At 47.0% G+C, this 21,402-nt stretch overlaps 1 protein-coding gene across 6 annotated transcripts in view; it reads right to left on the bottom strand.

The window, feature by feature from the left end:
- MORC2 (MORC family CW-type zinc finger 2) overlaps positions 1 to 20,746 on the bottom strand; it is a 70,648-nt gene extending 49,902 nt beyond the window's left edge. Inside the window, exons 1-4 of one of the 6 annotated variants that reach the window (XM_049804540.1) lie at positions 20,442 to 20,745; positions 13,729 to 13,782; positions 12,183 to 12,217; positions 11,150 to 11,218 (exon numbers count right to left, since the gene is read on the bottom strand). In XM_049804540.1, the coding sequence (XP_049660497.1) occupies positions 11,150 to 11,218; positions 12,183 to 12,217; positions 13,729 to 13,782; positions 20,442 to 20,509 (226 nt within the window). In that variant the 5' untranslated portion in view covers positions 20,510 to 20,745. Of the gene's footprint in view, positions 1 to 7,852; positions 8,384 to 11,149; positions 11,219 to 12,182; positions 12,218 to 13,728; positions 13,783 to 19,804; positions 20,179 to 20,441 lie in introns of those variants that run through there. The other 5 variants (XM_049804542.1, XM_049804543.1, XM_049804545.1 and 2 more) reach the window with 5 other exon arrangements.
- Between the last annotated feature and the right edge of the window lie 656 nt (positions 20,747 to 21,402).

The raw sequence follows: 21,402 nt of genomic DNA on the forward strand, positions 1-21,402 counted from the left end.
AACAGCACTATGGCAAGTCACATAGTTATTCTTTCTAACACATCAGCTTTATGTACAACAAAAATAATCTTTAATTAAAATTGTCATGTGGAAGAATAGAACACTCCCAAGCTCTATGATTTCTGTTGAAGGAAGGTCTCTCTGGATGTTCAAGCCATTTTCAAAATAAGAAGGGAAAAAAGTCCAATGAAAGATTTTCTGCCGATGTCTCCTCAAATCAGCTTTCAGATGAGATCGTCCAGATGTCTTTAGAACTGGCAGAACCTGCATTATGACAAATTAAAACTCAGACCCCTATAGCTAGGGACAGAAACTGAGAGAGGCCCATGTCGGGAGTTAGAATAACAGACTCTCCCCAGACACTTTTGTCCACGTTGACAGGCAGACAGTGCAGAATACGGAGTTTCACCTGGCTGCCCTTGATCAAGTGACTTTCAAATACTTATCAAGCTTACTATGACTATCCAGCATTGAAGCCATGAAGATGTGATCACCAGAGCTAGACTCTGCATCAAAACAATATGCCTCAGACTACTGAAAATTAAGAAGGGCTTTTTTGAAAGCACTAAACAAAGTCACATACCAATTTTACATTCTGAAATGCAATGTCCTGGAAAGGAGCAAAAATAACTTCACAGCCTATTTAAAATAAAGATTAAAAAAAATTTTTTTCACACATAGAATGAACCACACTTCAATGCAAGCATCAAGACAGTCAAAGGACAAAAATTGTATCATATTTGCTGTGAAATACCACTACAACCCGCCGTATCTGCCAATCTCCTTTACAGAGTCTCTCAGACTACCGAAGTCGGGATAGAATCCTTCAAGATTTTGCAGAAAGATCAGTCAAAAGAAGCAACTTAATACTTAGCCAATACGTAAATGCCACTTTGTCACAAAATCAGCAGTACAGGAGCAACAACAGTGTAAAAGCTGCTATTAGACTCTGCAGCATCAGAACAGACATTTGTCACCTTCTACTCTCAATCCAGAGACAAACATGTACTTTTCAAGACACGTAGAAAAGGTTCTATCTCTTCTCCCTGATCCAAAGGCTTGTGAGAAGGCCACAGTTAAGTCTCTGAACTTGTTTTATGAATGCGGCTTAATTGCTTCCTTCAATCCATTGGTGACAGAAAATTACTCTCAGAAGACCTGTTTAGCATCCTTAATTGTATTCCAGAGAATACAGAGAAGGTATCTAGAGTTCAAACTAAATTCCTTCGTGCAGGTCACAAATCTGCATATCAAAGATGTTAATGTATTTTCATAAGTGTTAATATACAGAAAAACATGCTTCATATCTGTACTTGTTTTGGTTGTTAGATTTATGTTGAGTTGTATTTCTTTGTAGTAGCATGAATGGGACTATGTTTTGGATTTGTGATGAAAACAATGTTGGTAATACAGGGATGTTTCAGCTACTGCTGAGCAGTGCTTACACAGCGTCATGGCCTTTTCTGCTCTTCACACCGTCCCACCAGCAAGTCGGCTGGGGGTGCACAAGAAGTTGGGAGGGGACACAGCTGGGACAGCTGACCCCAGTGGCTATTCCAGACCATATGATGTCATGCTCAGCAATAAAAGCTGTGGGGGAAGAAGGACAGGGGGCCATTTGGAGTGATGGTGTTTGTCTTCTGTTGTGGTTTAGGCCCAGCTGGCAACTAAGCACCATGCAGCCGCTTGTTCACTTCTCCCCCCCCACCCCAGTGGGACGGGGAGGAAAATCAGAAGGAAAAAGGTAAAAACTCATGGGCTGAGATAAGGACAGTTTAATAGGACAACACAAGGAAAGAAGAAATAATAACAATACTACTAATAAAAGAGTATATGAAGCAAGTGATGCACAATGCAACTGCTCACCACCCAGAACCTGATGCCCAGCTCATTCCTGAGCCGCAATCCCTCCGTGCCTCCCCCCCAGCCAGCTTTCCAGTTATATACAGAGCATGATGTCATATGGCATGGAATATATCCTTGGCTAGGTCAGGTCAGCTCTCCTGGGAGCACCCCTCCCAGTTTCTTGTGAAAAATAACTCTATCCCAGCCATACCCAGGACATTATCCACCCCTTATTCTATACCATCTACATCACACCCAGATCCTACATGTATGGTGTTGGATTGTTGCATGCTGCATCCGGAGCTCATGGCTGGTGTATTTGGCGTGGCCCATGCCCATGGTCTGTGGGTTCACGATGTCAGTCTTGAGGAAGTTGCTGGGCACCAGTTGCTGAAGCCAGTTCAAGTTCCATCACTGCTGCACTTCACTCGATTTCATCAAAGTCCACCCTTCAGTGACTGGGGTGATTCTTACTGTAATACCATTGATACGGCATATAGCAACTATAGCAGTGATGACATACAGTGGCAGGGTTATTCAGCAATTAACATCATACAGTCCAATTCACTGGCTGTCCTCACCCAAAATCAAATCCCCTTGAGGTACGCATCGAACTTCCCCATCCTGCCACACCACCCACCAAATGCATCCAGGTCCTTGAGCAAAAGCAATCCTGCAGATGGGTTTGTCTCTGCCCAAGGCAGGACTAACTCAGACTGTCTTCCCTAACATATTCTTCATGCCCACTACAGGGACTTTATCTCCTTCTACAGTATATGGAAGATGTGATTGGGCAGGGCCAGCTTGATTGGTAGATCCTCTAGTGTTAACTAACCATGTGGTTTTTGCTAAATGTGTATCCCGATGTTTGAAGGTCCCACCCACCAGTGCTCTCACTGTAGTTTTTAACAGTCCATTACATCATTTGATTTTCCTGGAGGCTGGTGCATGATAGGGGATGTGATATACCCACTCAATGCCATGTTCTTTGGCCCAGGTGTCTATGAGGTTGTTTCGGAAATGAGTCCCATTGTCTGACTCAATTCTTTCTAGGGAGCCATGTCGCCGTAAGACTTGTTTTTCAAGGCCCAGCGTAGTGTTCCGGGCAGTGTTGTGGAGCACAGGATATGTTTCCAGCCATCTGGTGGTTGCTTCCACCACCGTAAACACATGGCGCTTGCCTTGGCAGGTTTGTGGAAGTGTGATATAGTTGATCTGCCAGGCCTCTCCATACTTGTATTTCAGCCATCATCCTCCATACTACAGGGGCTTTAACCGCTAGGCTTGCTTGCTTGCAGCATGTTTCACATTCATGGATATCCTGTGCAATAGTGTCCATGGTCAAGTCCACTCCTAGATCACAAGCCTATCTATATGTTGCATCTCTTCCCTCATGGCCTGAGGTGTCACAGGCCCACCAAGCCGTAAATAATTCACCCTTATGTTGCCAGTCCAGATCCACCTGAGCCACTTCAATCTTAGCAGCCTGATCCAGCTGCTGGATGTTTTGATATTCTTCAGTGGCCTGACTCTTGGGTATGTGAGCACCCATCTACGTGACGGCAGTAGTATCTTGCCACAGTGCAGCAGCCCAGATGGGTTTGCCTCTGCATTGCCAGTTGCTCTGCTTCCACTGCTGCAACCACCCCCACGGGGCATTTGCCACCATCCATGACTCAGTATAGAGATAGAGCGCTGGCCACTTTTCTCTGTCAGCAATGTCTAAAGTCACCTGGATGGCTTTCACTTCTGCAAACTGGCTCGATTCACCTTCTCCTTCAGCAGTTTCTGCAACTGGTCATAACAGGACTCCATACAGCAGCCTTTCACCAACGACGTTTTCCCACAATGTGACAGGACCCATCGGTGAACCGGGCATATTGCCTCTCATTTTCTGGCAGTTTATTACACAGCAGGGGCCCTTCAGCACACATCACCTCCTCCTCTGGCGATATTCCAAAATCTTTGCCTTCTGGCCAGTCCATGATCACTTCCAAAATTCCTGGGCAACTGGGGTTTCCTATGTGAGCTCGTTGTGCAATCAGCGTGACCCACTTACTCCACATGCCATCCGTTGCATGATGTGTAGAGGAGACCCTCCCTTTGAACATCCAGCCCAGCACAAGCAGTTGGGGTGTTAAGAGCTGTGCTTCAGTACCAACCACTTCCAAGGCAACTCAAACTCCTCCATGTGCTGCCAATACTTCTTTTTCAGTTGGAGTATAGCGAGCCTCGGATCCTTGATATCCCCGACTCCAAAACCCTGGGAGTCAGCCTTGGGTGTCCTTCAGTGCTTTCTGCCAGAGGCTTCAAGTAGGGCCATTCTCTCTGGCTGCAGTATAGAGCACTTCTTTAACATCTTGTCCTGCCCGGACTGGTCCAAGGGCTACTGCACAAACAATCTCCCATTTAATTTGTTCAAAGGCTTGTTGTTGCTCAGGGCCCCATTTAAAATTGTTCTTCTGGGTCACTTGATAGAAAGGGCTTACAATCAGACTGCAATTTGGAATATGCGTTCTCCAAAAACCCACAACGCCCAAGAAAGCTTGTGTTTCTTTTTTGCTGGTCGGTGGACACATAGCTGCTATTTTGCTGATCACATCCATTGGGATCTGACAATGCCCATCTTGCCCTTTTAGGAATAATCCTAAAAACCGGATCTCCTGTGAAGGTCCCTTGACCTTACTTCGCTTTAGGCAAAACCGGCCTTCAGAAGGATTTAAACTATTTTCTTCCCTTTCTCAAAAACTTCTGCTGCTGTGTTGCCCCATTCAAAGATGTCATCAATGTACTGGAGGTATTCTGGAGCTTCATCCTGTTCCAGTGCAGCCTGGATCAGTCCATGGCAAATGCTGGGGCTGTGTTTCCACCCCTGGGGCAGTTGATTCCAGGTGTACCAGACACCCCTCCAAGTAAAAGCAAACTGTGGCCAGCACTCTGCTGCCAGAGGGATTGAGAAAAATGCATTAGCAATGTCAGTTGTGGCATACCCCTTGGCTGCCTTCGACTCCAGTTCGTATGGAAGTTCTAGCATGTCCAGCATGGCAGCACTCAGCAGCAGTGTGACTTCATTCAGGCCACGATAGTCAACTGTTAGTCTCCACTCTCCATTAGATTTCCACACTGGCCATATGGGACTTAAAGGGTGAGCAAGTTTTGCTGATCAGTCCTTGGCCCTCCAGTCAAAAAATCAGCTTATGCATGGGAAACAGAGAGTCTCGGTTGGGGCAATATTGCTGCCGGTGCACTGTTGTGGTAGCAATTCGCACTTGTTGTTCTTCAGTCCTCAGCAACTCTACAACTGAAGGGTCCTCAGAGAGACTGGGCAAGGTGGAGAGCTGTTTAATTTCCTCCGTGTCCAAGGCAGCTATACCAAAGGCCCACCGGTACCCTTCTCAGTCCTTGAAATACCCTCTCCTGAGGTAGTCTATGCCAAGGATGCAAGGGGCCTCTGAGCCAGTCACAATGGGGTGTTTCTGCCATTCATTCCCAGTTAGACTCACTTCAGCTTCCAATACAGTTAGCTGTTGGGATCCCTGTCACTCCAGAAATACAGATGGGTTCTGCCCCTTTATAGCTTGATGGCACTAGGGTACCTTGTGCACCGGTGTCCACTAGAGCCTTATACTCCTGTGGGTCTGACATGCCAGGCTGCAGAATCCACACAGTCCAATAAACTTGGTTGTCCCTTTCCTCCCCCTGGCTGGAGGCAGGGCCCCTCTAATCCTGGCCATAGTACTCATAACTCACTTTTTGTAAGCGTGAATCAGAAGTCCCTTCAAGAGGATCAGAAGTGAGATCAACCCTTCTACTCTCTCTGGGGAACTGCCTGCTGGAAACTGGAGTGACATTTTTCCGGTAGGAATCCTCTTTTCTGATTGCTTTTCCTCGCAAATCACATACCTGTGCATCTAGGGTCGAGGCAGGTTCTCCATCCCACTTCCTCATGTCCTCTCCATGGTCACGCAGGTAAAACTACAGGGTACACCACAGTGTGTACCTTCTATCTCTTCTCTCTTCAACAGAGGACCGCTTACTCCTAATAGCTGAGATATGGGCCCACACAGGTGGGGGGCAGAACGTATCCTTGAATTGCTGGAATTCTTGGGACAGTTTCTTGGCTAGCATGTCTGGCAGTTTGTCCACAGCTTAGACACAGGCCCGTCAGGAGGAAGAGAGACTTCCTTCGTATTGCAGGATTTGGCCAGCCACTTCATCCACTGTTTGTCTCTCACCTTCTTTCCAGGACATCACTAACAATGAGTTGGCATACGATGCTGGTGCATGTTGTAGAAACTTCTGCCATGTTGTACTTCATCTGGATCTGTGGGTAACTGCTTGTTATCTGGATCATTATAAATCACCTCCAGCACAGCTAATTCCCTCAGGTACTGGATACCTCTCTCCATAGTGGTCCACTTGCCTAGGTGACATGTAACATCTTCCTTGAAGGGGCACCTTTCCATCATGCCATCAATCCTTCATGACAGAAGTTGCCTCCAGAGGCTGAGGACTTGTGCCTTTTTCCCCAAGAGCCTTGTCAATGGCCCCTTCCCTAGACAGGGATCCCAGCTGCTTGCCTTCCCTACCCTCTAATTCCAAGCTACTGGCCCATTATCCCAGCATTGGAGCAGCCAGGTGACAACGTGCTCACCTGGATGGCGGCTGGAATCCTTTCACAGGGCTGGCTCGCAGCTCACTCAGGGATCAGGATCGGGTGATTATCTCAGGTTCTGCCTCTTCCTCCTGTTCTCGTGATGACCCTGGTTCACCTTCATCCCTCGCTAAGCAAACTGATTTCTCCGTGTATTTCTTCTTCTGCATAGGGGCGACTGACACCGGCACAGGTTGGTTCTCTGTGCCTGGCGCCGGGGTTGGGGTAGCTGCAGTGCTTGTCACGAGGGTTGGAATAGCCACAGTGCCCGTCGGTCTGTTTTCCCTCCCTTCCCCCTCAGGGTGCTGCATAATATCAAGCAGTGTTTGGTAGATACTGGACAGCGCCTAGCACTGTGCGGTAAGTTGTGCCTCTTTGGAATAGGCACCACATTTTCCTTTCCAATATTCTATCACTTCACCAGGATCCTGTAGTTCTTTGGGAGTGAATTTCAAAATCATTGGAGGTGAGAAGTTCTCTAGATACCTGCCCATATTCTCCCACATGCCATGCCACCCATGACTATCCGGCCTTGGGGCAGCTCTCTGGGTGGTATTCTTAAAAAACTTTTTTGGAGCCCTTAAACAAGACCTGAAACGCATTCGGGAGACACAGCAAGACGAGCATGCTGGCTTGAACATCCCAATTATATTCAGACTTCTCAAAAGCTGCTGTTTTAATTAGCCTGGAGGAGGAAGGGGAGGTGAATGAGCGGGGAGAAAGTATCCCCCCCCATCTTCCCCATAGACTGGGTGTGATTACTAATAAATTCTGAGAGAAGGCACCCAAGGTATGGGCAGGACAACAATACCACACACAAATACCAGCTTAACCTCATGACCAGTGATGCAATCATATCATAAGTTGACATTACCCAGTAGAGCAAAATGATAGTCCTGATCCCTCGCCCAGAGATGATAAACATCACCACAGGGAATACATAGTGAACAAATAAACCAACACTGTGACCAGTGACTATTTAACTAATATAAGAAATGCATATTAAAAATTTGTTTTAATATGCTCTGGTCATATCTGTCATTATCTCAATGCTTTGGGCCCCATGTTGGGCACAAAAAGGACTGTCATGGTTTAAGCCCAGCCAGCAACCAGCCACCACGTGGCTGTTCGTTCATTCCTCCCCGACCCTGGTGGGATGGGGAAGAGAATCAGAAGAAAAAGTTAAAAACTCACAGGTTGAGATAAGGACAGTGTAATACGACAACACAAGGAGAGAATAAATAATAAGAACAATAATACTCGAGATTATGACAGATTTGATTGGAATCTGCTAGATAGAATTTATAGCTGTTACTGCTGTTTAGCTATTAATTGGCAGGCTCCTGTGCTTACCTTACTGTGTATTAGAGTCTAGTGCTTGTTAGTGGCTGCCTTTTGCTTTCGCTGCTTGCAGTACTGCTTATCATCCAACTCTGCTGCGCCTGGGAACATTTAGATAATAGCAATGGCGATGTGCCTGGGCTGGCAGATGGCCAGGGTATCACTCTGTTTCTGTGCTCCTATACTGAACAGGTTGGAAATCCACTGTGAACTTGAGCTGAAGGGACCGTGACCTGTGGATGAGTCCACATGGGAGCAGGACACCCCGAAGTGTCTGTGGCCGTGGACAAGTCCATGCCAGAGCAGGTATATCTTGAAGTGTCTGTGGCCATGGTTATGCCTATTCCACAGCAGGTATACCTCTGAAGGGATTGTGGCCCAAGGATAAGTCCACGCTGGAGAAGGTACACCTTGAAGCATCTGTGACTGTGGATAAGTCCATGCTGCAGCAGGTACACCTTGAAGCATCAGTGGCTGTGAGTGAGGTCATGCTGGAACACCTCAAAGTGTGTGGCCATGCACAAGCCCACATGTCCTGGTTTCAGCTGGGATAGAGTTAATTTTCTTTCCAGCAGCTGATATAGTGTTATGTCTTGGATTTAGTATGAGAAGAATGTTGATAACACACTGATGTTTTCAGTTGTTGCTAAACAGTGTTTAGACTTAAGTCAAAGATTTTTCAGCTTCTCATGCCCAGCCAACAAGAAGGCTGGAGGGCCGCAAGAAATTGGGAGGGGACACAGCCAGGGCAGCTGACCCAAACTGGCCAAAGGAATATTCCATACCATGCGACGTCATGCCCAGTATATAAAATGGGGGGAATTGCCCTGGGAGGGATCAATACTCGGGAACTAACTGGGCATCGGTCCGTGAGTGGTGAGCAACTGCATTGTGCATCGCTTCTTTTGTATATTCCAATCCTTTTATTATTATTATTGTCATTTTGTTATTGTTACTATAATTATTATTTTATTCCTTTCTGTTCTACTGAACTGTTCTTATCTCAACCCATGAGTTTTACTTTTTTTTTTCCCAATCCTCTCCGCCATCCCACGGGGTTGGGGAGGGGAAGTGAATGAGTGGCTGTGTGGTGCTTAGTTGCTGGCTGGGATTAAACCATGACATCACGACAGAGCAGGTACACCCCTGAAGGGACTGTGGCCACGAATAAGGCCGTGTTGGAGCAGGTACACTCCTAACAGGGCTGTGGCTGTGGGTAAGGCCACACTGGAAGAGATGTATCTCTGAAGGCATTGCGGCCCATGGATAAGACTGTGCTGGAGCAGGTGCACCTCAAAGCAGCTGTGGATAAGTCGATGCTGCAGCAGGTATACCCCTGAAGACTGTGGCTTACTGATAAGGCTCCACTTGGAGCAAGTATACCCCTAAAGGACTGCAGTCCGTAGATAAGTCCAAGCTGGAGCAGGGGCAAGGGGAGTTGTTCATTACAATGTTAAACCCTATAACCTGGTCCAAAGGGAGCAGGTGTGAAGACTGTAATGGAAATACCTTTAAATTGTTGTAACCCATTATTTGAGTTACCTGTTACGGGAATTACTATAGCAGGAACCACCTGAACCAATGGATGATGAGCTGCACAAGAAGCAGTACAAGTGCAGCAGTGACCTGACCAGGGCTTTGGTGCCCAATAACTCTATGCAACACACCACCTCTCTTGTCCTGAGTGATCACCATAACAGATGGATCCCAAAGTCATGGACTAAATTAACTTAATGGATGTTTTGTGGACATTTATGGACATTTTACAGACATTTCACAGAGGTGGTCCATAGACTAAGAGAACGATATCTGTGTATGTATCAAAGGATGGGAACGGAGGGGAGTGGTTAATGAGGATGTATTGGATAATGTGTGACCTGAGCATGATGTGAATGGTATGGAATAAGGCATGGAGAATGTCCTGGGTTTAGCTGGGATAGACTTAAATTTCTTCATAATAGCTTGGATGGGGTTATGTTTTGGATTTGTGATGAAAACAATGTTGGTAACACGGGGATGTTTTAGTTACTGCTGAGCAGTTCTTACACAGTGTCAAGGCCTTTTCTGCTCCTCACACCGTCCCAACAGCAAGTCAGCTGGGGGTGCACAAGAAGTTGGGAGGAGACACAGCTGGGACAGCTGACCCAAACTTACCCAAGGGATACTCCAGACCATATGATGCCATGCTCAGCAATAAAAGCTGGTGGGGGGAAGAAGAAGGAAGCGGGGGGCATTTGGAGTGATGATATCTGTCTTCCCAAGTAACCATTATGTGTGATGGAGCCCTGGAGATGGCCGAACACCTGCCTGCCGATGGGAAGTAGTGAATGAATTCCTTGTTTTGTTTTGCTTGCGTGTGCAGCTTTTACTTTCCCTATTAAACTATCTTTATCTCAACCCACAAGTTTTCTTGCTTCTACCCTTCCAATTCTCTCCCCCATCCTACTGGAGGAGGAGTGAGCAAGCAGCTATGTGCTGCTTAGTTGCCGGCTGAGGTTAAGCCACAACAATATCATAAGAGGATCTTAAAGTACTGAAGGATCAGAACAAAAATGTTAGTCGATGCATATTCACCCATCTCCCCTGCCTTCTCCAAAACCTTCCTATTTAGCCCAACTCTTCTGCCCAGTAGAGAGCTCCTCACAGGAGGATTTACCCATTGTCAAGACAATTAAGAAGGTGGTGTGGGTTGACAGCGCTATTCACTGACGCTAAAGCAAAGCAAGAAGGCTTTTCTCCTGCTAGATACAACACAGATTTACATTGACTGTTACAATGAGGCAGAATTACATTTGTTACATTCTTCTCATACTCCTAAGATTTTATACTGTCAAGTATTGATCTCGATCACAATGCCAATGATGAAACAATAGCAAAATGCTTTCAAAGGTAAACTTTCAATTTCTGCCATGGTACACTTTCTTATGAGAGCTGAGATACACTAAGCGCTTGGCAGCCTCTAATGGGGAAAAGGCTTACGCTCATCAAAGCTTGTACTCGTTCCCTTTTCTGGCTACACTATTCTCCCTCCAGCCTCAAGGCCAACTTTGATGTGCTGGAAAACCACAGGGCAGGCTGACTCAACTCCATAATGCCGCAAAACAATTTTCTTTTGGCCAGATTAGTTTTCTGCAACAGAAGAGGTGAATAGTTTGATATATGATACAGTGCAAAAGAGCTGGTACAGAGGCAGGAACATGTATCCAGGCATAGAACATGCCCCTTTCAACAGAACCAAGCTGTTAATTCAGCTTAGCCATAACGTGAAACCTCAGCTTGAAAATGCAAGTGTAACTTCCTGTCACTTACTTGAATCCATTCCCGTTCCATCATCCAAAAAACACAGCATGAATCCACCTCGTAGGTCTTCCCGTCGTTCTACAAGAGAAGAGTTATTCACTACTCCCACAAGCAAGTTAAAATTTCTGTAAAGTGGAATCAGTGTTCACGACAGAAGCAACACAACAAACAGGATTTTCACACCTCCAATATGGCTCAGCTGTAAGAAAGAACACCAGATTTTTACTACAGAATGACTAACAACTTCTCCTGCACTTTAAACTGTATGTAAACACATGCTACAAGAGTATATCGTAAAAGCAGGTTTCTTAAGCATCCAGTACAAACAGCTACTCACTTTACCTGACCTCACCTGAAGGCTGATCTAAGTGCTTGCCCATCTTATTTGTAAAGGTACTACTTTCTGAAAGACAACAGCCACTGGGGCACAGGACAAACAGTAGAATCACAGAATTATTTACATTGCAAAAGACCCTGAAGATCATCAAGTCTAACCATAAACCTAACACTGCCAAGTCCACCACTAAACCATGTCTCTAGCACCACAAGTCTTTTAAACCCTCCAGGGATGGTGACTCAACCACTTCTCTGGGCAGCCTGTTCCAGTGCTTGAATAACCCTTTCGGTGAAGAAATTTTTCCTAATATCCAATCTAAACCTCACCTGACACAACTTGAGGCCATTTCCTCTCATCATATCACTTGTTACTTGGCAAAAGGGACTGACACCCACTACTTTCAGGTAGTTGTAGTGAGCAATAAGGTCTCCCCTCAGCCTCCTTTCCTCCAAACAACCCCAGTTCCCTCAGCCGCTCCTCATAAGACTTGTTCTCCAGACCCTTCACCAGCTTCGTTGCTCTTCTTTGGACACACTCCAGCACCTCAATGTCCTTCTTGTAGTGAGGGGCCCAAAACTGAACACAGTATTGGGCATGAACACTGTCACTCTTATTCTACCAGGTACAATACACATTTGAGGCCTAAATCCAAGTTAACTACTGATTTAACTGCTGACATGCAAGGAAGTAGCAGGAGTGACTTACCAGTATAAATGTCTATTCTTGTGGCATCTGCATCTCTACAAAGCAATAAAAAGACAATCAGTATTCAAATGTCAAATAGAAATGAAGCTAAAATCTAGGCACATGCAATAATTTCCAAAATTAACTGACTGCACAGATCAAAGTCCACAAAGGCCCCACAGTCAGGACTGACAGATTAAGAGCCACATTGTTCTACTTTTTGCCTACCTGAACACAAACTCCAGCACAAGTCATTGCTGCCACACAACTAAACCTAGTTACGGTGAGTATCACTGGCTTTTTAACAAAAGTCGGGGGGGGGCAGTCAAATAAGCACACACTTCAGAGCTCCCTCCTGTATGAAAAAACAATAACTACATTTTTTCTGTCAAGCTGCCTATGAAAAGTTAAGTAACTCCACATAAAACTCCATCCAAATACATTCAAAGTTGTCATAGGAAACTGTATCATTACTGTATCATTTAAGTAAAGCCCTTCATACACTCTCCATCCTTCTTTGTATTTGAAAAAGCAGCATATACAGCACTACTGCCCTCTTCTCAAAACCAATTTTTAATTTTATTTTTTTTTTATGTAGACCATCATATACTCTTGGTTTGCTGATCAGAAGAGTGCTGTAATAAAACCCCACTTCCCAAATGCCAAAGTCACTTTGTTTTGTCTTTGTATCTCCAGCCAAGTACAGCTACCTCCTTCCCAGAAGGCCAACCTCTCTTTTGCTGGAGGAGGAACCAAGAGGTTGAAGAGAAAACCACCCATTAATCTCAAAGATGCTACATTTAACTATGTTGTAGCAAAAGTGAAAACACACGCACATATGGCTGATTCCCTACACAGAATTTTTCCTACGCAAGAAATTTTCCAGTTTCAGCTCCTTACATTACGAACCACATAGTGTGACAATTCTTGCTTGATAGAAAATGATCTCAAAATATTTCCATAATGCCACATCAGAATATTTTGTGAAGCTCGAGAGATAAGTATGCAAGGCTTGGGATGCAGCTATAGCCTGGATTCCCGAGTGCAAACATGAGAAATGTGGCCTAAACCCTGCAATTTCCAAACACCAATTCTCCTTTCAAGTGTTACAATTGCTCTAACTGCTCTTGCTCTATTTTTCAGCATCCCACTTCTGATTTCATTTTCAGCCTATCACCATGCTTGATACTAGGAGTCAAGGGTTAGGAGAGTCCCAGCTCCAGTAATCATTATTTTACCAATTTCTTTTAAAAAAAAGGCAGACTTAATTCTTTCCTTAAATCTGTCTTGTGTCTTCTAACAATTTCCTTTCCGATCTGAGTTGTTCTGATTCATTCAAACATACCTTTTCAAGAATAATACTTTTTTCTTTTTTTTTTAGAGAGGGTAGATGCGGCAGTATGAGAGGACCAAGGGAAATATTCATACTAAACTACAGCAAAGTCTCCTATTTTGTATTTTTCTTAATGTCTGCTAGAAGTGAAAATTGCTTAAGATCAACAAATAGACAGGCTAATTAAATCTTAACCAAATTTACCTTGGGAATTAGGCAGTCTCAGGTACATACCTGGCATTATCTACAAGTTCAGCAAGGGCACCAAACAAGAACTCATGGGTAGTTCTGCAACAAAACACAGAATCAGCAGGGTTACACTGACAAAAAGAGAGACCTTTAATTAAACAAGAATCTCAACTACATTTTAAAAGAAACCAATTATTTGTCTACAATACTAACATCTGCAGCTGAGAGCAGACTAGAAATGAGCGTTACATTACTGTCTACCAGAGGCAGACATGCAGCAGATGGGCTGACCTGTATAGAGTCTGATTCAACAAACCGCTGCTCACTATTGTCTAAAAAACATCACATGGTAAACACATACAACAGAGAAAATTATTGACCTAATGAACCAGCCAACAATTCATATAAATCCTTAATTATTCACCATAGTGACAAGTCTCTTCATGGCAACTAAACACTGCCTCTACATAAAACACGGACAGATGAGGATTATGCATAAGGTCTGTCTCCCCCATGCACATATCACTTTGCAGAAGTTATTTCTGACAGGAAGAAGCTTCCAGATCCTGGAAGACTTCCAATAGCTGCAACTGCTCCTAATCCAGAGAAAGACAGTCTTCTGCCACCACTGTACCATACCACCTTCCAAAGTCAACGCTAAAATCATCTAGCCAAGTGCCACTTCACCACAATCTCAAAAGCCATGTTTAGTTTCCAGCCTCTTAACTGCCACCTTTTTTAAGCTGCACACATTTTAAAGCCATTAGTTATGTGCCTCAGCCTTGAAAGATCCATTGTGAGAAAACCTTGAAGAGCTAATAAAATCATTACAATACATTGTCTGCCAACATTAATGTAACATCTCCATTGAACACTCAATTTGGTGACTTATCGTCCAAATTTAACAATTCTTTCAAATGTAGATGAGCCACATTGACCCCAATATTAACAGCAGCTACAAGACCTGGAGAAACAGTTGCTGGAATTTGTTGCTCCTCTAGGATGCTTGATGAAGAAACTGAGTCCTCAGAAACTGTTTTTATCAACATGTTTCAGTTTGCCTGAAACCTCTTCACATACAACCTGCTTTTGCTACTACACAGAAGGTCCAACAGGTGACCAAACAGAAAGTGATACCTATTCCTATTTTCAGCTTTCGAAGAACAGATACATAGGTATTTCCCACACATAAAATATATAGCTATCCATAACGCTAATAATCACAAAATGAACTTTCATATCCATCTTCAATGTCACAACACCTAACCCATCAACACAGCTCCAATCAGAGGTAAAACACATCAGCCTTCAAAGTTATCACTAGAACCATGAGAATGGAGATTTCCATCTCCGCAAGTTCCCACTTGCCCACACAGAGACAAGAGACCGAAGGGAATGGTGTTTTGAACACTATCCTCCCAATCAGAAAGCTTCCACAGAAGCTCAAACCTGGCATTCTTTCCTTTGAGCAGGATTTCCTGCGCACAGATGCCAAGTGCTCCCTCAAGGCTCCACAGATCAACATCCCAGAATTTTATTTAGGAAGTAACCCATGTCAGGAAAAACCCACACGCAAATGGATGCTTTAGCACCAGTAACCACGCTTCATTAGCAGCTTTTACTCTACAATTTAAAGAATGCTTCAAACAAAGGAAAAGATGCAAATCAGATATAAACAGGGATTTCCAAATAAAGATATTGGAACAAAACAGCTGAAAACATAGCTGTTGATGATAAGAAGAGTGGCAAGAGAAAATATGATTTCCACATAGACTGATACCATACTCAACTTGAGTATCCACCAAAACTGGAACCTCTTGTGCTGACACAGGCAAAGTGAAACCTTGCTACAAGCAAGTCAAATCCACTCCAGCTATTTATCTCTAACAAAAACATATACACTATAAGTATCTTCTATTCAGTATATTAATCTCAACACTTACACTTATCTTGTCAATATCTAATTAAAGTCAGATGGAGTGCTTTGGCCTGATACAATCGACTCAGCTTTAACAAAAACTATTGTCTTGCCTTCTGGTCAAAAGTGACTGCAATACTTAACATCCACCATTATCAACTGGTGACAATTTCCCCCCATGTCCCAAAAAAAGTTTGGGATTATTTTACTTACAACATAAATTTAAAAAAACATGAGGCAAGCTGTTGGCAAAATGGAGTCTATCAGAGCTTGCACATAACCTGGAAACACTTAAGTGTGAGCTAGATGAGCATCATCAGAAGCAATAGTAACCTCCATCAGTCAGAGCACTTGAAAAGCAACTATTACAGGTCACACAACTGATGAAATGACACATGGAATTGGGGGAAGTATTATCAAAATCTGTAGTCTCAGCAACAACTCATCTTGGCAGAAGCAGACTGGCTTGGACCTTCCTACAACTTCCAACTTTCATTCAAGACAGCTCCATACAGGAGTGCAGGCTTGACAAGGAACAGAACATGGAAGTCCAATGCTGCCAATTTATTGAAATTTGGGTTACAAAACGTCAAGTCAGACGACTCTGTAGAACATGACCAATTTCAAACACCTCTAAAAACAACCATCTGGAGTAACATCCCAAGGGAAGAAAAGCTTATTTTGTGAGCAGTTCTTAGAGGATGACCCCTGTTTGAACCCAGTTGGCCTCTTGATCCTGCATAGTCAGACAAGTACCTAATTACTAATGAAAGACATAAGACTTAATTTTTGTTCTGAAGGAGGCGACACGTGGGAAAATGTTTTAAGTTTGGCATCTGCATCTGGAACAAGAGCTATCCTCCCAGTACTGCACTCTGTTTCAGGTCAGAAAACAGAAAACATGCACAAGAAGAAATGCGAGAGCTTGAGGGGTGGGGAGATGTTGTTGGTCTGTTATTACTAGTATTCCTCAAGTCCACCATTTGGTCATTTTGAAGTCTTTCTATTTGAGTGACCTTCTTCCACTCCTGCTGTATTCAACAGCACAATCTAGTAACAGAAAAAAACCTCAAGTTCAATCACAAGCTAAATCCTACCTACTGTTAGAAGACAATTTCAGCTGTTCGACTTTTAAGAAGCCCCTTCAATTTTGCATTACAAATATTCAAAATATGCAAAACCAAGTTGGTTGGGCTCATATGTGGTTTTGTGATCATGTCAATGAATGGCTTTGGAAGTATTTTAAAGTAGCAGCATTTAATTTTTAATGAAAAACAATGTGAAGGTAAGTGGGTGGCTCTGGGAAGTCACAAGAACAATGCACAGGTAACTTTCACATGCTTATGCACAGTGATTTTCATTCAACTTTCACATGGAATCATAGAATAGTTTGGGTTAGGACCTTTAAAGGTCATCTAGTCCAACTCCCCCTGCAATGACCAGATCAAGTTGCTCAGAGCCCCGTCCAAACTGACCTTGAACGTTTCTAGGGATGGGGCATCCACCACCTCTCTGGGCAGCCTGTGTCAGTGTTTCACCACCCTCATTGTAAAAAATGTCTTTCTTCTCTCTAGTCTGAATCTACCCTCTTTTAGTCTAAAACCATTACCCCTTGTCCTATCACTACAGGCCCTACCAAAAAGTCTGTCCCCCACTCAACTGTTCATCAGGAAAAGCACTTGGAAAGCTTGGAAAAGCACAGTGGTATTTTTACAGTGGCAACTGAAGTGATTCAGGTACGTGCTGTGAAACTTGCCATCAAACATAGAAGCATTAAGAAGCTATTGAAAAGATCTGGCGCCAGTACTCTGTGTTAGACATACTAAAACTTTTCCTGAAGAAAGCCTTAAAAAAGGAGAGAAAAAAAAAAAGTCACAGCTTCCTTCTGCACCTCAACAGCTAGATGGCTGATTTTTAACTGGGATTTAAAGAACTTCTATCTCCATGACTACGAGAACATCTTTAGCACTGAAATGAAATCTGGCTGAGATGGTATGGTTTTCCTCAGCAAGAGAGAATAGTCCAAAAGACAAGAGTCTCCATTACCAAAAGACCTATGGTGCTTTTGGGTTGGTTTGGTTGGTTTTTTGTTTGGTTGGGGTTTTTTTTGTTTGGTTTTGGTTGTGGATTTTTTTGGGGGTGGGGTCCCCTCATTTTTTTCTTGGGGGACCAGGAGCGTGGTTGGTTTGTCATGGGTTGGTTTGGGGTTTTTTTTTTTTTGCTTTTAAAAATGACTTCCATTGTTTCCATTCCCATCCTTAGGGAAGCATTTGGCTTATGCACTGATCCGCATAATCTCAAAAGGCTCTTCACTCATGATGGACGAAAAGCCCTGGCTTTGGCTTATTCATATGCATTAGCTTCCAGCTCCTCTTAACAATTTTGTTATGCATTGCAGACATGTAGCACACCGGAAGTAGACCAGCAGCATAAGCAGAACAGAAAGTATGGTAGCAACACGATGTAGCTTTAATATTTAACACTTCAGGGCAGCAACAACACATCAGCCTTTTGCGCAGCACAGACATTATCTTCTTACAGAAATGGCTAGAGTTCTGGTGTTCTGCAGGCAAACACAAGCTGCTGACAGAGCTCTGCCATACGGTCTGCTAATCCATAAAAATGCTCATTTTCTGCAGCTGGACATGAGAATTTCACAAATCGGTGGCAGCACCAGGAATGTGCCTCAGTATTGTCCAACATCTTTGGGCACCAGACCGTTCACTCCACATGCAACCCGCTACTAGCCAAGCCAGAGAGGGAAGCCACAGGACACGGACCCAAGGGTGACACCAGGCTGTTACTAGGTTTCTTCTCCTGTGCAAAACCCATTACTTTCCCGATTCTGAAAAGAAATGGATCATAACGCTCTTGGCGTATGTGAGATTCATCTTAGTTGCTCTTGCAGATGTATCCTGTGCTACCAACAAAACCAGACAGATCTACTTTGAATCAAGTTGCATGTATTTCTGTGCATCAGAAGTCTTTAGACTGGCGCAGACCACTTCAGTCCTTCACTCTAAGCTTGCCTTCACATGTTGAAAAGGGAAAGCGAAAAGATAAGCCCACACTTTGTTTCTTCTTCTATTGGTGGTAACTGTAACAATCAACTCTTCCACAAAATGTTAGAAGACAATCTTATGCCGGTGACCAGCTGATCAAAATGAAGAAATGCTAAGTGTGGTTCACATTGTTCTTCCAGGGCAGTTCGGCCAGAACAAGCTCTGTCTTTAAACCCTTCTGTACATGGCAGTACAAGGCGTATGTGCAATACACAGTCTCAGATGGGTGTCTGACCCTGCTAAGCACTGTTTTCTGGTGGCACTTCCCATCTTCGAGACAAGCACTCAGAAATAACCCTTTTAAACAAGAACTCTGCCTCTTCTCAGGAGATTTTATTTTGGGGATTCATCAGTGAATGCAAAAACCACAGCAGCTTCAAAAAGCTGATTGGAAGAAGAATCTCAAATTCCTGCTTGAAATATATCTGCACAAAATACTTGGGCGCAAATGAAACCAGATGCCATGGAGGGATGCGTTGTGGTTTAGGCCCAGCTGGCAACTAAACACCACACGGCTGCTCACTCGCTCCTACCCCTCTCCCTGGAGAGATGAGGAGGAGAATCGGAAGGAAAAAGGTAAAAACTTGTGGGTTGAGATAAGGATCATTTAACAGGACAACACAAGGAAAGCAGAAATAATAATAAAAGAATATACAAAATGAGTGATGCACTATGCAATTGCTCACCACCCGGAACCTGATGCCCAGCCCACTCCTGAGCTGCAATCCATGCCCACGCTGGCCAGCTCCCCCAGTTTATGTACTGAGCATGACATCATATGGCATCAAATACCCCCTCGTCTAGTTGGGGTCAGCTCTCCTGGCTGTGCCGCCTTCCAGTTCTTGTGAAAATTAACTCTAAACCCAGGGCAGATGACAGCCACTATGGCCAGCAGACGTGCTTCTCCAGAACAGAGAGGGGCAGCCATAAAGCTACTGCTGACCTAAGAGCTACACCCTCCTCCTCTCATGACACCCCCCAACGGAGACCTGTCCTTTCCACACCCCGGTATCCTCTACACACTGCAGGCCTGCCCAGAGTACAGCCACAGCCCGGCCCTGGCCAATATGGCCACCGGAGCCAGGAGCAGGCGACAAGGCGCCCAGGACGTGCCCCACCAGGCCGGCATACCCATACTCACCCGCTGCCCCAGGCGCCGCAGCGCGGGAGGGCGGCACGGCCACTGCCACGGGCACGCAGCGGGGTCACCCCGGGAGGCGTGGGCCACGGCACCACCCTGCTGCAGCCCCGCCCGGTGGCCGCGGCCCGGTACTCACGAGTTGGTGTGCAGGTACTCGAAGGAGAGCTGGGCCCGGTTCAGGCTGCTGTAATTGGCCAAGGCCATGGCGGCGGCGACCGGGCCCGGGCCGAGCTCCGCGTGTGCCGGCGGCCCTGCGCACCTCGAGGCCTCCCTGCCCACCACCCCCCACCCCCGGCAGGAAGCCGGCGCGGGTTCCCCGCCGGCCCGCAGCCGCCGGCTGCTCCTGCCGCCCACCCACCGGCCCCGCTTTGTTCTCGGCCGCGATTGCGATCGCACCCCGCAGCCGCAGCCGCAGCCACCCCCGTCCGAGGGGGCGGGACCGAACTGCTCACCACCCATTGGGCGGGCCGTGGCACGTGACGGGAGGGCCATGGCGCAGGCCACTGCGGCCATACTCGCCCGCCGCCCCGGGGGCGGGGCGGCCGCTGCCGCGGGCACGCGTGGGGCGTCCCCGGGGACGCGGGCCGCAGCCCCGCCCAGCCGCAGCCCCGCCCGGTGGCCGCGGCCCGGTACTCACGAGTTGGTGTGCAGGTACTCGAAGGTGAGCTGGGCCCGGTTCAGGCTGCTGTAATTGGCCAAGGCCATGGCGGCGGCGACCGGGCCCGGGCCCGGGCCTGGGCCGAGCTCCGCGTGCGCCGGCGGCCCCCGCGGGCTTCGAGGCCTCCCCGCCTACCACCCCCCGCCGCCGGTCGATGCCCCCCCCGCCGTGAGGCCGGCGTGGGGGCCCCCACCGGGCCGCGGCCGCCGGCTGCTCCTGCCGGGGCGGGCCCCGCCCGCCCCCCGGCCCCGTTTTGTCTCCGCCGCGATCGCGATCGCGCCCCGCAGCCGCCGTCGCCCCCGCCCGGGGGAGGGCGGGGCCGAATCGCTCACCGCCTATTGGGTGGGCCCTGCCACGTGACGGGAGAGCCGTGCTGCGGGCCGCAGCGGCTTCTCCGCTCGGCCGGCGAGAGGCGGGTGGGAGCGGGTGAGTGCGGCGCGCGCGGGCGCCACGCCAACCGCCCCGCAGGGCGCGGAGGCCCCGCGGCCGCCCGCGAGACCCCCCCCCAGCCCCCCCCCCCCCCATCGCCCTTCCCCGGGCTTCCGCCCCGCCGGGAGCCGAGCGCCTCAGCGCCGTGGCAGCGGGAGCAGCTCCCGCGGCCTCCCCGAGGGCGGGCGGGAGGGGAGGGCCGCGCCGGGGAGGCCGCCCGGTAGCGTTAGCAGCGTCCAGCCCGCGCGTCCTGAGGAAACCCTGCCGGAACGGTGGGGCTCGACCGCCGCGCGGGGGGCGCGGGGGGGGGGGGGGGGGTGGGGGGGCACCGGGGCTTGTCCCGGCCCGGGGCGTCTCGGACGGGGGAGGCGGCTGCGGCGAGCGGGGCTCGGCGGGTCCAGCTGATCGTCAATCTCGGGCGCCGGGGCGGCGGGGGAGAAGCCTCCCCGTCCCGCGGAGTCGCGGTCGCGGCCGCAGCGGCTCTGGGCGCCCTGCAAAAGGGGCCGCGGCT

Source organism: Accipiter gentilis, chromosome 7 (genome assembly GCF_929443795.1).
Source record: "Accipiter gentilis chromosome 7, bAccGen1.1, whole genome shotgun sequence".
Lineage (NCBI taxonomy): Eukaryota > Metazoa > Chordata > Aves > Accipitriformes > Accipitridae > Astur > Astur gentilis.